The sequence below is a fragment of the Salvia hispanica genome, chromosome 4 (assembly GCF_023119035.1).
Source record: "Salvia hispanica cultivar TCC Black 2014 chromosome 4, UniMelb_Shisp_WGS_1.0, whole genome shotgun sequence".
Classification (NCBI taxonomy): Eukaryota; Viridiplantae; Streptophyta; class Magnoliopsida; order Lamiales; family Lamiaceae; genus Salvia; species Salvia hispanica.
In genome coordinates this window covers 24,875,547-24,887,264 of record NC_062968.1, presented here as the reverse complement: position 1 = coordinate 24,887,264, position 11,718 = coordinate 24,875,547, and the positions used below count along the sequence as shown (strand labels likewise).

Below are 11,718 nucleotides of genomic sequence, written 5' to 3'. Positions count from 1 at the left end.
CCAATCTTTTTACTGATTCAATAAGTTCACCTTTAGTTGGTAGATGAGTCCTTTTGATCTTAAACTCTTTTAGCAGAAATGGTATTTGTAACAAATTTGAGTGTGGTTGCTATGACATCTTATTTTGTTCCAGCTACTCGTGTTTTCAACTCCTGTATGTTTCTCATCAATCAATCCAAGTTTCAGCTGGTATCATCGACTCAAATGCATGTTAGATTTTAGTATGCTAATCTGGAACACTTTTTGTCTGACTCTCTACTTGTTTGCTTCTGTTTGTGCGTTTAGTGGCCAAGTCCTTGTGATTTTCTTGAACCTTGAATTATATCAATCACCTTGCCTCCTAACATGTTTTGTATCATGTGTTCTGACGTCCGTTTGTCAGTGAAGAAGTTGTGTGAGTTTTGTCGGACTGTGAAGCGACGCGGGCGTGTGTATGTCCTGTGCGCAAGCAGCGTCAAGGTGTATCAACCCTTGCTTATGAAGGTCCACTTGTGCCAGTGTATGTACCTCACCTTCTGGCCTTTAATACAAAATAGACTTGCCGAGCCTGATGCTTCTTCCTTGTGGTTTGCAAGAGATGACATCACCCCAAAATGGTCTCCCTGCCATTATGTCCACCAGTAGCACCGTGGTGGAGAGTTGGTCTCGTTCCACGTCAACCAGTGTATATGCAGGTCTGAGTATATGATGTTACTAAGTTGTGTTCTCATTATTCAATCATGTAGTCCTCATCCGCTTAAATAACAAGAATTAACAATGGAGTGGGCTTTGCCTTTCTTCCTATTTTGCTGCTTATATGTGATAAAGAACTGGTTCAACTGATTTAATGTAGTTGCATTAAATTTGATGGAACAATAACAAGGCCCAAACCTACTGAAGAAAATTATTGAAACAAGGAAAACGCTAAATCCAATGTAAAAAAAGAAGAGATAAATTAAATAAATTTCTAACATAATACAGCAACATATTTTATCTCACACTGCCAATAAATTTGAGATCATAAAACAACAAAGTAATTCCCAGACATTGTCACATCTTCATGCCCAGAGCTACTCATGAATCTGCCGAAGCAGACTGCATGCAGCAAACCATTTCTTCTGAAAAATAAAATCAGATTGGATCTAATAATTTTATTCAGAAAAGGGAAAAATGTAACACAAACTCATAAATAAAGAAATTGAAGCATCAAAGTAATCAGTCATCGAGCCACAACTTACGGAATGAGGCTTTCCCAAAGTCGACCCATGCTTATAGGCAGAGTTAATCTTTGGTGGAGGGTCGGACTTTCCACCAGTCCTTTTCTCATTCCGAGCCTTGTTAAATATCACTGTGAATCCCTCAGCAGATGCTGGGTCGTTGACATCCCATTCTCCAAACTTTGGTAATGGTAGGTCTCTTTCCTGCAGTGGACACCTATTACTGTCGGCTGGTTGTTGTATGTTAAGAAATGAATATGGCATGAAAAGAGATCACCACTATCTAACTCCAACCTAGGAGATTGCAGTAACTGTAATATGCTAAAAATTTTGGAACTGTTATACAGAGAAAAGTCTAGTTCCAACGAAAAGGACAGAGAGCAACTGGTGATGTTATTAGTTGTATAGACATGAAGAGTAAAAGAGAAGTCATGGGTGCAAACTGCATCTGCATTTATCAGGATACATAATCAGAAAATGAGGATGATTGTGAGATTAGTGGAAGGATATAAACTACTAGGTGCATCAGGTCAGGTGATGAGAAAAAGAAAAGCTGCACAAGATTTGATAGAATATATGCAATACCAATCTAAGTCCACCAGACATTTATAATAACACTATGACAAAATGATCTGTAAAGATGAACAACATACAACCATGTCTGTGAAAGGCATAAAGTGGCAGGTGCATACACTTGTATTTTCTTTCCCTTTTCACATATATTTCTGTTTGAGGTGCAAGCATAGTCTAAAATCTAAATACAACACATACATGCTTTAGCAGTAGAAGAAATCATGTCAAATGGAGTATAAAATTAGTATAAATAATCCTCTCCATAACTTTTATCCTAGAGTGACTTGTAAATAGCAGCAAAGATAGGGCATTCCATCCACATTCCAATAATTTCGCTGAAGCTTAACTTGTACCACTCCTACTACAATTGTTTTTTCTTCTCTTGAGAAGTGACAATTGCGCACAAAAACTCACCAAAACATCAAAATCAAAACAGAAATACATGAATAGAAGAACACGCATAGACAGGAGCAAAAAACGGGAGAAATAGAGTAGAGCGGAGACGAAAACAGTACCGCCATGGACGAGTGGCTGAGCTGAAGCCGGTAGAGTTCCGGGTCCGGCGGTAAGCGGTAAGCGTCCAAGTTTGGATGACAGCAAAAAAGCGAGAGAGAGAGATGGCGTTACGTATGGCAAAATGAGAAATGTATAGATGGAGAAGGAGAATGGGGCAATGCTCCAGGTGTGCCACGTGAATTTGTGGGACCCAAACCCAATTTCTTCACATAGCGGTTTTTTACTCTATCTAGAGGCTCTCTCTGAATTAGAACTCCCTCCGTTCCAAGGAAGATGACCCATTTCTTGGACAGCACGAGATTTTATGCAATTTTATTTTGTGTATTAAATGGAGAGAGTAAAGTAAGAGAGATGAGATAAAGTAGAAATAAATAGATTTCTATTTAAAGTAATGAGTCATCTTGATTGGGACAAACCAAAAAAAAAAATGAGTCATCTTTAATGTGACGGAGGGAGTAATTCTTATTATTTGACTAATCGCATCGCTTCCAATAATTAATACTCCCCCGTCCCAATATAAGCGATTAACATTCATTTTTGGGACGTCCCAAGATAAGTGAGTCATTTCTTCTTCTTTTTTTGTTGGTATCCTCACTCTTACCTTTTTTTCTTTCTACTTTATTTACTTTTCACTTTACTAACAAAATCTTTTCACTTTACTAACAAAATCTCATTTCTTTAAATCTTATGCCGAAAAGTTTGTGCTTTTCGGCATACTTATTTGACAATTCACATAGCATCACCTCTGTCAATAAGACTAGCTTTTCAACTTGGCCACCATCCAATGCAAAACCAAACAAATCTTTTAATTCTCTCTTTTTTTTTCTTATATCTATAACAACCAAAAATTATTAAAATTATTATTCCATTATCCACAAAAAATCCTACTCTCTTCGTCCCACTAAAGATGTCACATTTATGGGACACCATGGGATTTTAGGAGGTTTTATTTTATATGTTGAATGGAGAGAGAAAATATTTATTTTATATTCATGTGAGAAAGAAGTTTTTCCAAAAATGAAAAATGTGACATCTTTTGTAGGACAAACTAAAATAGAAAGTATGACATCTTTTGTGGGACGGAGGGAGTACTAGCTTTTTCTTGGCTAAGATGATGTATATTTTTTAGTCGGCATGAGATTTTAGGAGTTCTTAGTTAATGTGTTTAACTGAAAAATTGAGTATAGTTATTAAATGAAGTGAGAAAGAGAGTTGAATATTTAAGTGGAGTGAGAAAAAAGTGGTTCAGTGTATTAATTAGAAAGAGAAGTTACCAAAAATAGAAATGTGTCATCTTGGTTGAGACAAATTAAAAAAGAAGTGTATCATCTTAGCTGAGACAGAGGGAGAAGTTCTATTTGACCATTTTGGAGTGACAAAAAAAAATAGTCTCATTTCAAAAATAGAAACTTTCTTTCATATGTTATCCATTTTTTTTCTTTTTAATTTATCTTTTTACTTTTACTTTATCTACTTTTCTCCTCTCTCTCTTACTTTATTAACTTTTCATTAAAATTTGTGTTATCCACGAATAGAACTATTTTTCATAGACAAAGAAAGTGCATATAATTGATTGTTCAATAAATGTTGCCTCATTTTTGTTCTTAGAGCACTCACAATGGAGAACCGATGGAGGGCCTTCCCCATCGGCCTCCATCGCCCCACCACTGCGGCGGAAAGACCGTCGATCGGCCCCCTCCCCTCTCGCCCAAAAGGCCGTTGTATCGGCCTATGGCGATGAGAAGGGCCCCTTGATCGGCCCTCTCAAATATATTTTATTTTGTTTTTTTCAAAATTTTTATTAGTTTCTTTATATATACTTCCACTTCCTATCATTTTCAATCATCCCTCCGCTTTCCATCGTCCATCTTCTCATTCTACACTTCCTCTACAAAATAGATTCTGACAACTTTCCCCAATTATCCGGCGATGGAAGCCCATACACAGACAGAACCCTAATTCCGCCCGATATCCAAACTTCACCCACTCAGCAAAATCCCTACTTCAACCAACCTCCACACAATCAGCAAAATCTCTACTTCAACCAAGTTCTCGGTGGCAACATATTCGCCGGAGGATTCACTCCTTTTGTAGGCAATGCTAGGGCCCCTTACTTTACCGGGAACCAATCCCCCAACTCTACTCAATTCTCCGGCAACACATTTGTCGGTGTTGATAGACCAATAACCCCACAGGCGTTCCACTGGAGCATCGGAAGAGGAATCAACCCGAATTACAAGGATGCGGTCTATCAGCCAGAAATGATGACTTCTACACCCGACACTCACGCATCTACAACTATTCCACCACAAATCTGAGCTTCAGCTGGGAACAGCATGAAGTGGAGGAAATGCACCCATCACCTTCCAAAGAGAAAGGGAAGGGGAAGGCCGCGGAGCCATTGGGGCCTGCTCCTAAGGGTAGGAAGCCGAGAACACATTATACACCAACTGAGACGCTTGCTCTGGCGGGGTGTTGGGTAGATATCGGCAAGGATTCAGTTGTAGGTAACAACCAATGGAAGATTGGTTTCTGTACCTGCATCGGCAACACTACAATCAAGATGGAGGGAAGCCTGATGGGGCACCGACTCACAAGGCGCCAGAGCTTCGCATGCATTTTGAGATGAATCGGATGATCGTGTCAAGACTGACATCTGGAAAACTATCAGATCAAGAAACAGATGGGTTTTCACTCCGACGACGACGACGCTCGAGTCTTATTTGTATTTTTTTTTAAATGTAGGTTTTTTTTATTTGCATCTCGCTGTTTTCTATTTTCAAATATTGCAATATAACAAAGATTTGCGCATTAATACTTTTTGCATTTAATTTTATTTAATTTGATAATATATTAAATATAGAAGTGCTAAAGTAATAAAATAAAATAATGATGATGTGGAAATGAAATGGAAAGGGAAGGGCTCTATGGGAGGGTCCTTTCATCGTGGGGAGATAGACACTTTCAAAAAATGATGATATAGAAAAAATAAAAAAAAAAGCCCCCGAGAGCCCAACCATTGCTATTGCTCGACCTACCCACGGAAAGTGGCCTATTTTCACTAATGGGTTTTATCAATTCACACACAAAACATAATCATTTTAATACTGTGTAAAATTAATGAGCCACATTAAAAGTACTCAATAATTTATCATTACATATGAAATGTAAAGAACTGTGCATTACAAGAATCCCCCAAAAAAGGTGCTCCCATCCCTCCTAATCTGATTATATAATGAATGGCTTTAAAGAGATAATCAAAAAGTATGTATGATCATATCATTTTCTCAAATCTATCAAGCTTCTTCACCTTTTGAATTGATCTGACAAATAGAATGAAGAAAAAACCTGCAGCAACACAATAAAGAATTCAGATATCTTTTAAATACTCATCTCTCTGGATGAATGCAGAGAGTAGACTTGCCTGCAACTATAAACGAGGCGTTGGCCACTGCTCGACTGCCTTGAACGCGCAAAGTAAGCCCAAGGTTAAGGAGGATTCCACCCACAACTGTGTATATGGTTCCCATCTGCAGCACACTCGCTCTCTGAGCTGCTCTTTCCGACTGCAAATCAAGTAAATGGAGATTTCATAGTTTGTTGAATCTTTGGAAGATTTAGGTAAACTGTAATTAAGAAAATCACCTCAAGGACACGAACGCGGAGCTTCAAGTCTCCAGACTCGAGTTGCTTCACAATTTCTTCTATCTGTTGGATGCGGTAAGGCATGGAGATCGTGTGTGATCTTGCCTGAAAGAAGACGTGTTACTAGCAATTCAAAAGGGTAGATACATTGAGCTACTCATGATTGAGTTGAGAATAGATCAGTACATCATCGGCTTGTTTAGATATTTCTTGGACTAGTTGTGTTCCTGTCCGCTGATATCGTCTTCCTAAGAGCTCCTGTACATGAACCAAGGCATATTTTTAATCATATCTCAGAATTGATGCAGATAAGCTCGTGACTGCTAGAGTAATGCCAGAACCTGTGCGTATGGTGCAGCGATCTTTGCAAATGAAAAATCCGAATCCAGAGTATAGCCGATACCTGGAAGAAATCAATCTCAGTTTACTATACCACGTTGAGAGAGAGGGGGAGAGAGAACCTTCCAGTGTTGAAAATGCTCTGATAAGAAAAGTGAAAGTGGAAGGAAACCGGAATGGCTGATCTGTTGCTATAGCAAACAAATCCTGCAAGCAATGAAACATGCAGTCAAAGCAACGAAACTGAATCTACTCGTGCACTTCTAAACTCGAGGCTCGACAATGAAAAATATAGAAAAATGGTATTACCTCACCAATTGCTGACAATGTTTGCTCTTGAGTAATTCTTTTGTCTAGCAGATTATTCAAGAAAAACTGCACTGATCTCCTCACCTAAATACAGACGCATCTTCACTGTTTCAGGTTCTATTTGCAAAGTAATGTACATAATGAGTAGTTGCTTAGTGAAAGAATCATACTGATGTCAAATCTCCTGTGGGCTCAAGTGCTCCAAGATCAATCAGACTTTGCATAACCTTCAATGGCCGCTTGTGTTTTAGATACACAGAAATGTGTGAAACTCACTCAAAACCATAAGAAATTAAACCTTTTTTGCATCCTTTTCATAAGCAGCGTAGAAGAGATCTGATAGCCTATCTCTAGTAAAGCTCCTAATGTCTCCCATCATACCAAAGTCGTAGTATATTAGTGCTTCATCCCGATCAATAGCAAGATTTCCGGGATGAGGATCAGCATGAAAGAAACCGGTGTTGAGTATCTAAGAAAATGGAAAGCCACCAAGTATTCAAAATCCTACCAGGTTCTCAACTGAATGCAGGACGCTAACCTGAATTAAGTAGGCTTCAACGGCCCGTGATGAAATCTTGGATCGACTATAACCATATGCATCTATCATATCCAATTGGTTTATCTTGATACCTAATAAAAAAAATTGTGAAAATATCAAATTATGACAAACTAGAATGGATAAATATACTACTAGTATAATTTAGAAAAAGAGTAACACCTGGAACATACTCCAACGTTAAAACCTTTAGTCCTGTATAATCCCAGTAGACCATCTGAGGTTAAAAATAGACAAAAGTTTTTAAAAACATCTTTTTATAACTAAGTCTGAAAAACTAGCAACAACTATAAGCCCTTGAGGAGGAAACATACAGGAACTCGGATCCACTTTATATTCCGAAAATCGCGACGAAATCTATCAGCATTCTTTGCTTCGTTTACATAATCAATTTCTTCATACAAAATCCTATATAATTTCAACGAACATGAGGTTAACAAGTAAATGCATTACCTTTGTAAATCACAAGCTAAAGCTAATTTTGATGCTATATTACAAAGGTGCAAGATGTTTTGATGCTCCGATACAACTTACCTGGCACATTCTTCATATATCCCAACCCAATCCCTCGATGGGCCACCAAATGTTTCGCTCTTTTGAAAGAGTTCAGTAATTAGCTTTAGATTTTCTGAAGATCAAGAAACAATTAAAACAAGTGCAGCAGTTATAAAAATTGTGGAAGACTAACTAGTTCTTAATTACTGAGATCGATGTCGAAAAGTTTCTTCAACCCTGGTCTTTGGACTTTCACAACCACTTTCTCTCCGTTATGCAGGATTGCCCTGTGAACCTAACCATAGTATAAGAATGCATAGTCTAAGTTCAGCACGGTTACATACACATCAAGCTATGAGAAAGAGAGAGGTGAAAAACAAAAGGCAAACACCTGACCAAGACTAGCAGCTGCCAACGGTAGGTCCACAAACTCCTTAAATAACACATGAACTGGAGTTCCCAATTCCTTTTCGATCAATTTTTTCGCTTTACTTGATGTAAAAGCCGGTACCCTATCCTGATATCAACAGTTTAGGCAAAAGGTCTCAAGAAACATGAATTCATCATGAAAGATTTGCATTTGTTGAACCAACATCCTACCTGCAGTTTAGAAAGCTCCTCCACATACTCTTTAGGAAGTATATCAGATCTTGTCGACAGTAGCTGCCCGAGTTTGATCAAAGTTGGCCCGAGTTGCAGAATGCACTCCCTTAACCATGACGCTGTTTTCCTTCTTCGCTGCTTCTGAAATACAAACATAGCTTCAGAACCAGCTAAGCCAAGAAACGACTAGCTGATAGAAACGAACTCACCTGCTTCTCCTCAGAAAAGCCTCCTATGTATGTCCATTTTGCATCATCCAACAGAACACGGATTCTCAGTGAAAGAAGAGACAACCACACATCAATAGTTCTTTGAACGGAGTTATAGTTTTCGTTAGCCCAACTAAAGCTTTCATCGGAAGGCAAAACCTTAATCCCTTCTTCAATGGGGGGAAGTTCTTTAAGCCTCGACAACTTTGAAGGAGGCGGAGTAGGATCTTTCTTAACAAGGCTTCGTACAGCAGCTACATGAACACCATTAACCTTCTTCACATATCCATTCACAATCTCTGGCTTATCCACAGATGGCGACGTCCCTTTTCTGATTTCACTAGTAGGTACCATTTTGATAACTCTACCATACCTGCCTAATTGTGACGATGGCAATTCCCTCTTCTGCATTCTAACTCGAAACCTAGTAAGTTTCCTAGTCTTAACCTTATTGTAGTTTTTAAACAAACCCGAGTAACGAAGATTATCTTCTGGTATTCCATGATTCATCATTTCCCCTATGCTGAGATAGCAAGTATTAGAAGCCAATACTGCTCCAGAAGCCATTTTAGTGTACAAAAACCTGAGAATTGTATGGCATCACATTTCTTCACCCTGATCAATTGAACTAGAAATGCAGCTCACTCTTCCAATCAGTACATGAGTTGCTTCGTCATTAAATAATTGATAGAGCAATCACAACTATCCTTAATAACATAACAACATATACCCCAAATACTAAAAAAGACATTATTGCTTTGTAGTAAAACATCAACTCAAAACCAATATTTATAGTAATAACTTATACCCAAGATCGGCCATACTTTCAAGAAACTCATTAATAGGGGAATCTTGAAATGCAACTAAAGTCAACTATCTTTTTCAGTCATCAAAAACCTTAATCCAAAACTAAAGTCAACTGCCTAGAAATGCAACTCACTCTGAAATTGATAGATCAATCACAACTATCCTAACAACATAGCAACAACATATACTAAAATAACATTATTCAGAATTTGTAATAACACCAATCAAGAGAAAACCAAGATCAATACATGAAGCGCAAAAGATGCTGTTTTTATTCAGCTCCCCCTTCCATGTACAAATAAGAAGCACAGATACAGATACGCAAAATAAAACTTATAAAATTAAAGACTCACAGTCTAAAATGGAGGAGAGAAAGATGAACCACAATCTATTGAGCCTCACACCTCAATCCTGTTGATGGAGTGCAATGTTTGAATATAAAGAAAAATAGGACTCCCACTTTCTTGACAAGTCTAACATGTTTGACGCTCAATAGCATTAAATTCAAAATTGTGTAAATTGGAACTCGTTAATTGTCAAAATCGGAATCATTAATTTCCCAATCCAAACAACCCCATAAAAAATGAGTTAGTTGATTGGATGTGTTTGCAAAGTTGAAATTTTTAAACAGAGTCAGAGCTCCTACACCTTTTTTTTTGTTTTTTTTCTTTTTTGTCTTTTACAGTGATGGAACTTTTTGTGATTGGGAAATTTAACTAATTTTGTGTTTCCGTTAAACGACAAACAAACTGAACGTGGGACTGCCAAACAGAACCTTAATTAATTGGTGTTCAAGATTTATCATATGGAGCTTTCTCATTTTCATTGCTTTTTCACGTGGGTTATTTCTTATTTCCATGTTTCAGCGGCAAAAAAAATAATAATATACTAGTACGGACTAGTTTTATTGCTTAGTTCATGTATTCCATTAATAACAGTCAAAATTTAGCCAAATACCAAAATAAGCTTGCTGTAAAGTTTTATTTAAACATTATCCAGCTGGGATAGAATAATGTGTTCTAATAAAACAAATCAATTTAGGTCACACGCGAATCCATTGTATAAATTGAAGAATCTACTACAGTACTAACTTCAATAACAAGCCCACGTAGGATAAGCCCAACAATTGCATCTGAAATACTCCGTACATCAATATTCCTTAGTAGTACTAGTATTTAAAATTTTAAAGGCTTTGATTATTTGAGATTAATTGCAAAGGATGTTATCCTTTTGGGCTACGATTGTGATCACATAGTGATGGGCTTGGTTTTTGTCCGAATTGAGAGAGAGATGCACCCATGGTTGTTGAGGCCGAATTGAATATGCAAAAGGCAATTTGAAGAGATAAATAAAGCAAAGTGGGAATCAAATGTCAATCATAACTTGATTGTGTATTCACAAGAAACATAGGGGCCATGTACAAATTAAGATTTTGAATATCTGTTGCCTTTGTAACAGGGTATTAATCATGGTTGAAATAAAAAAAAAAAGAAAAAGAGATCCAAACCACTCATGCTGTTACCAACAATGAATCCAAATGGATCAAAAAACACAAGATCTTGATTGCTCCATCAACACTTAATGGAACCAATATTGATGTCAATCTCAATCAAGTTATCATCCTCTTCATTGATCTCACTCATCTCTGCCCAGAAATCCTTGTGAAACTCTTTGCAGCAGTTGACATTATTCCACCCAAACTGCCCACTTGGGATTGCTATCTCAATGAGGCTCTCCTCATCCGAGCAGTCCAGCCTCTGCTCTATATCAGATGAGTGATCTTCACTTGATGAAAACTGTTCCATGCTCTCACTCTCTGAGTACATATCTTGTGACCCCATCAACACCACCTCTTCTTCCCCGGCCTCCGATTGGTGCTTTTCTTGATTTGATGATGCCTCACTTGCTGCTGCTTTTTTGGAGAATGTGAAGAGGAAGATAGTTGAGAGGAGGATGAAAGTGATCGGGATCAAGAAAGATCCATGGCTGGATGATGATAAGACTGCACATATTGGAACAAGAAGAGCTAACCAGGCTCTTGAGCACTGCAAAAAATACAGACAGCAACCCATCTTTTGGAGGACTGATTTACACTAAAGGAATGGATAAGAGAAGAAAAAGATTGCTTTTTTACAACACTTTATAGTACAAGGAAAAATAGTCAGAATGAAAGCTCATACCAGAAAATCTAAAAAATTCTTCAAGAGAGAGAGAAGCATATAGGAAAGGACTAGATTTGCAGTCAATAAATATGAAGAAACAGGTGTAGATGAACTGGTTTCTTGGTTCTGACAAAAAAAGGGTTAGGTTTTCTGTTTCCACAGCATTGAAAATGTTTATAAAAGTAATGTATGACTGATACAAATATGGTAAACTGCAAGGCTCTTTCCAGGTTTCCAAGAGTCCTAGCCAGTTTCTAAGAGCTTTTCTCATTGTTTGTGTAATTAAAACAATCCTTTTTGTGTTTCCC

General features: G+C 37.6%; 4 protein-coding genes across 5 annotated transcripts in view; all 4 read right to left on the bottom strand.

Moving 5' to 3' along the window:
- The window catches only part of LOC125220750 (protein FAR1-RELATED SEQUENCE 5-like), a 3,369-nt gene extending 2,760 nt beyond the window's left edge, over positions 1 to 609 (bottom strand). The window contains exon 1 of the mRNA XM_048122895.1: positions 543 to 609. Within this exon, the coding sequence (XP_047978852.1) occupies positions 543 to 609 (67 nt within the window). The remainder of the gene's footprint in view (positions 1 to 542) is intronic.
- Positions 610 to 915: 306 nt separating this feature from the next.
- LOC125223566 (protein NOI4-like) lies at positions 916 to 2,434 on the bottom strand. 2 transcript variants are annotated; one of them, XM_048126768.1, is made up of 3 exons: positions 2,285 to 2,434; positions 1,218 to 1,400; positions 916 to 1,094 (listed from the first exon to the last, which is right to left on the bottom strand). In XM_048126768.1, exons 1-3 carry the CDS (start codon positions 2,288 to 2,290, stop codon positions 1,050 to 1,052), a joined length of 234 nt encoding a protein of 77 aa, XP_047982725.1. In that variant the 5' UTR covers positions 2,291 to 2,434; the 3' UTR covers positions 916 to 1,049. The 2 variants fall into 2 exon arrangements, with proteins under 2 accessions (XP_047982725.1, XP_047982724.1); XM_048126767.1 differs by having other exon boundaries at positions 916 to 1,097; positions 2,285 to 2,433.
- A 2,981-nt stretch (positions 2,435 to 5,415) lies between these two features.
- On the bottom strand, positions 5,416 to 9,826 carry LOC125219093 (protein ACTIVITY OF BC1 COMPLEX KINASE 7, chloroplastic-like). Its single transcript, XM_048120960.1, has 18 exons — positions 9,602 to 9,826; positions 8,442 to 9,024; positions 8,230 to 8,373; positions 8,021 to 8,146; positions 7,837 to 7,924; positions 7,669 to 7,762; positions 7,449 to 7,542; positions 7,297 to 7,351; positions 7,117 to 7,208; positions 6,877 to 7,047; positions 6,749 to 6,805; positions 6,579 to 6,662; positions 6,392 to 6,476; positions 6,272 to 6,333; positions 6,117 to 6,188; positions 5,931 to 6,035; positions 5,710 to 5,851; positions 5,416 to 5,633 (listed from the first exon to the last, which is right to left on the bottom strand). The coding sequence occupies exons 2-18, from the start codon at positions 9,006 to 9,008 to the stop codon at positions 5,560 to 5,562; spliced, it is 2,112 nt and encodes a 703-aa protein (XP_047976917.1). The 5' UTR covers positions 9,009 to 9,024; positions 9,602 to 9,826; the 3' UTR covers positions 5,416 to 5,559.
- Positions 9,827 to 10,597: 771 nt separating this feature from the next.
- LOC125185470 lies at positions 10,598 to 11,661 on the bottom strand. Its single transcript, XM_048082000.1, has 2 exons — positions 11,429 to 11,661; positions 10,598 to 11,293 (listed from the first exon to the last, which is right to left on the bottom strand). The coding sequence occupies exons 1-2, from the start codon at positions 11,465 to 11,467 to the stop codon at positions 10,820 to 10,822; spliced, it is 513 nt and encodes a 170-aa protein (XP_047937957.1). The 5' UTR covers positions 11,468 to 11,661; the 3' UTR covers positions 10,598 to 10,819.
- Positions 11,662 to 11,718: the final 57 nt, after the last annotated feature.

Bases quoted from the DNA above. Each gene is read 5' to 3' on its own strand.
- LOC125223566 (XM_048126767.1), bottom strand. The intron at 1,098-1,217 runs GTAAGTTGTGGC...TTTATTTTTCAG, and splicing joins CTTTGGGAAAGCCTCATTCC to AAGAAATGGTTTGCTGCATG.
- LOC125219093 (XM_048120960.1), bottom strand. From the start codon at position 9,008: ATGGCTTCTGGAGCAGTATTGGCTTCTAATACTTGCTATCTCAGCATA. The intron at 7,763-7,836 runs GTAATTAAGAAC...CTTGATCTTCAG, and splicing joins ACTTTTCGACATCGATCTCA to AAAATCTAAAGCTAATTACT. The intron at 5,634-5,709 runs GCAAGTCTACTC...GTGTTGCTGCAG, and splicing joins CGCCTCGTTTATAGTTGCAG to GTTTTTTCTTCATTCTATTT.
- LOC125185470 (XM_048082000.1), bottom strand. From the start codon at position 11,467: ATGCTTCTCTCTCTCTTGAAGAATTTTTTAGATTTTCTG. The intron at 11,294-11,428 runs GTATGAGCTTTC...TATTTTTTGCAG, and splicing joins AGAATTTTTTAGATTTTCTG to TGCTCAAGAGCCTGGTTAGC.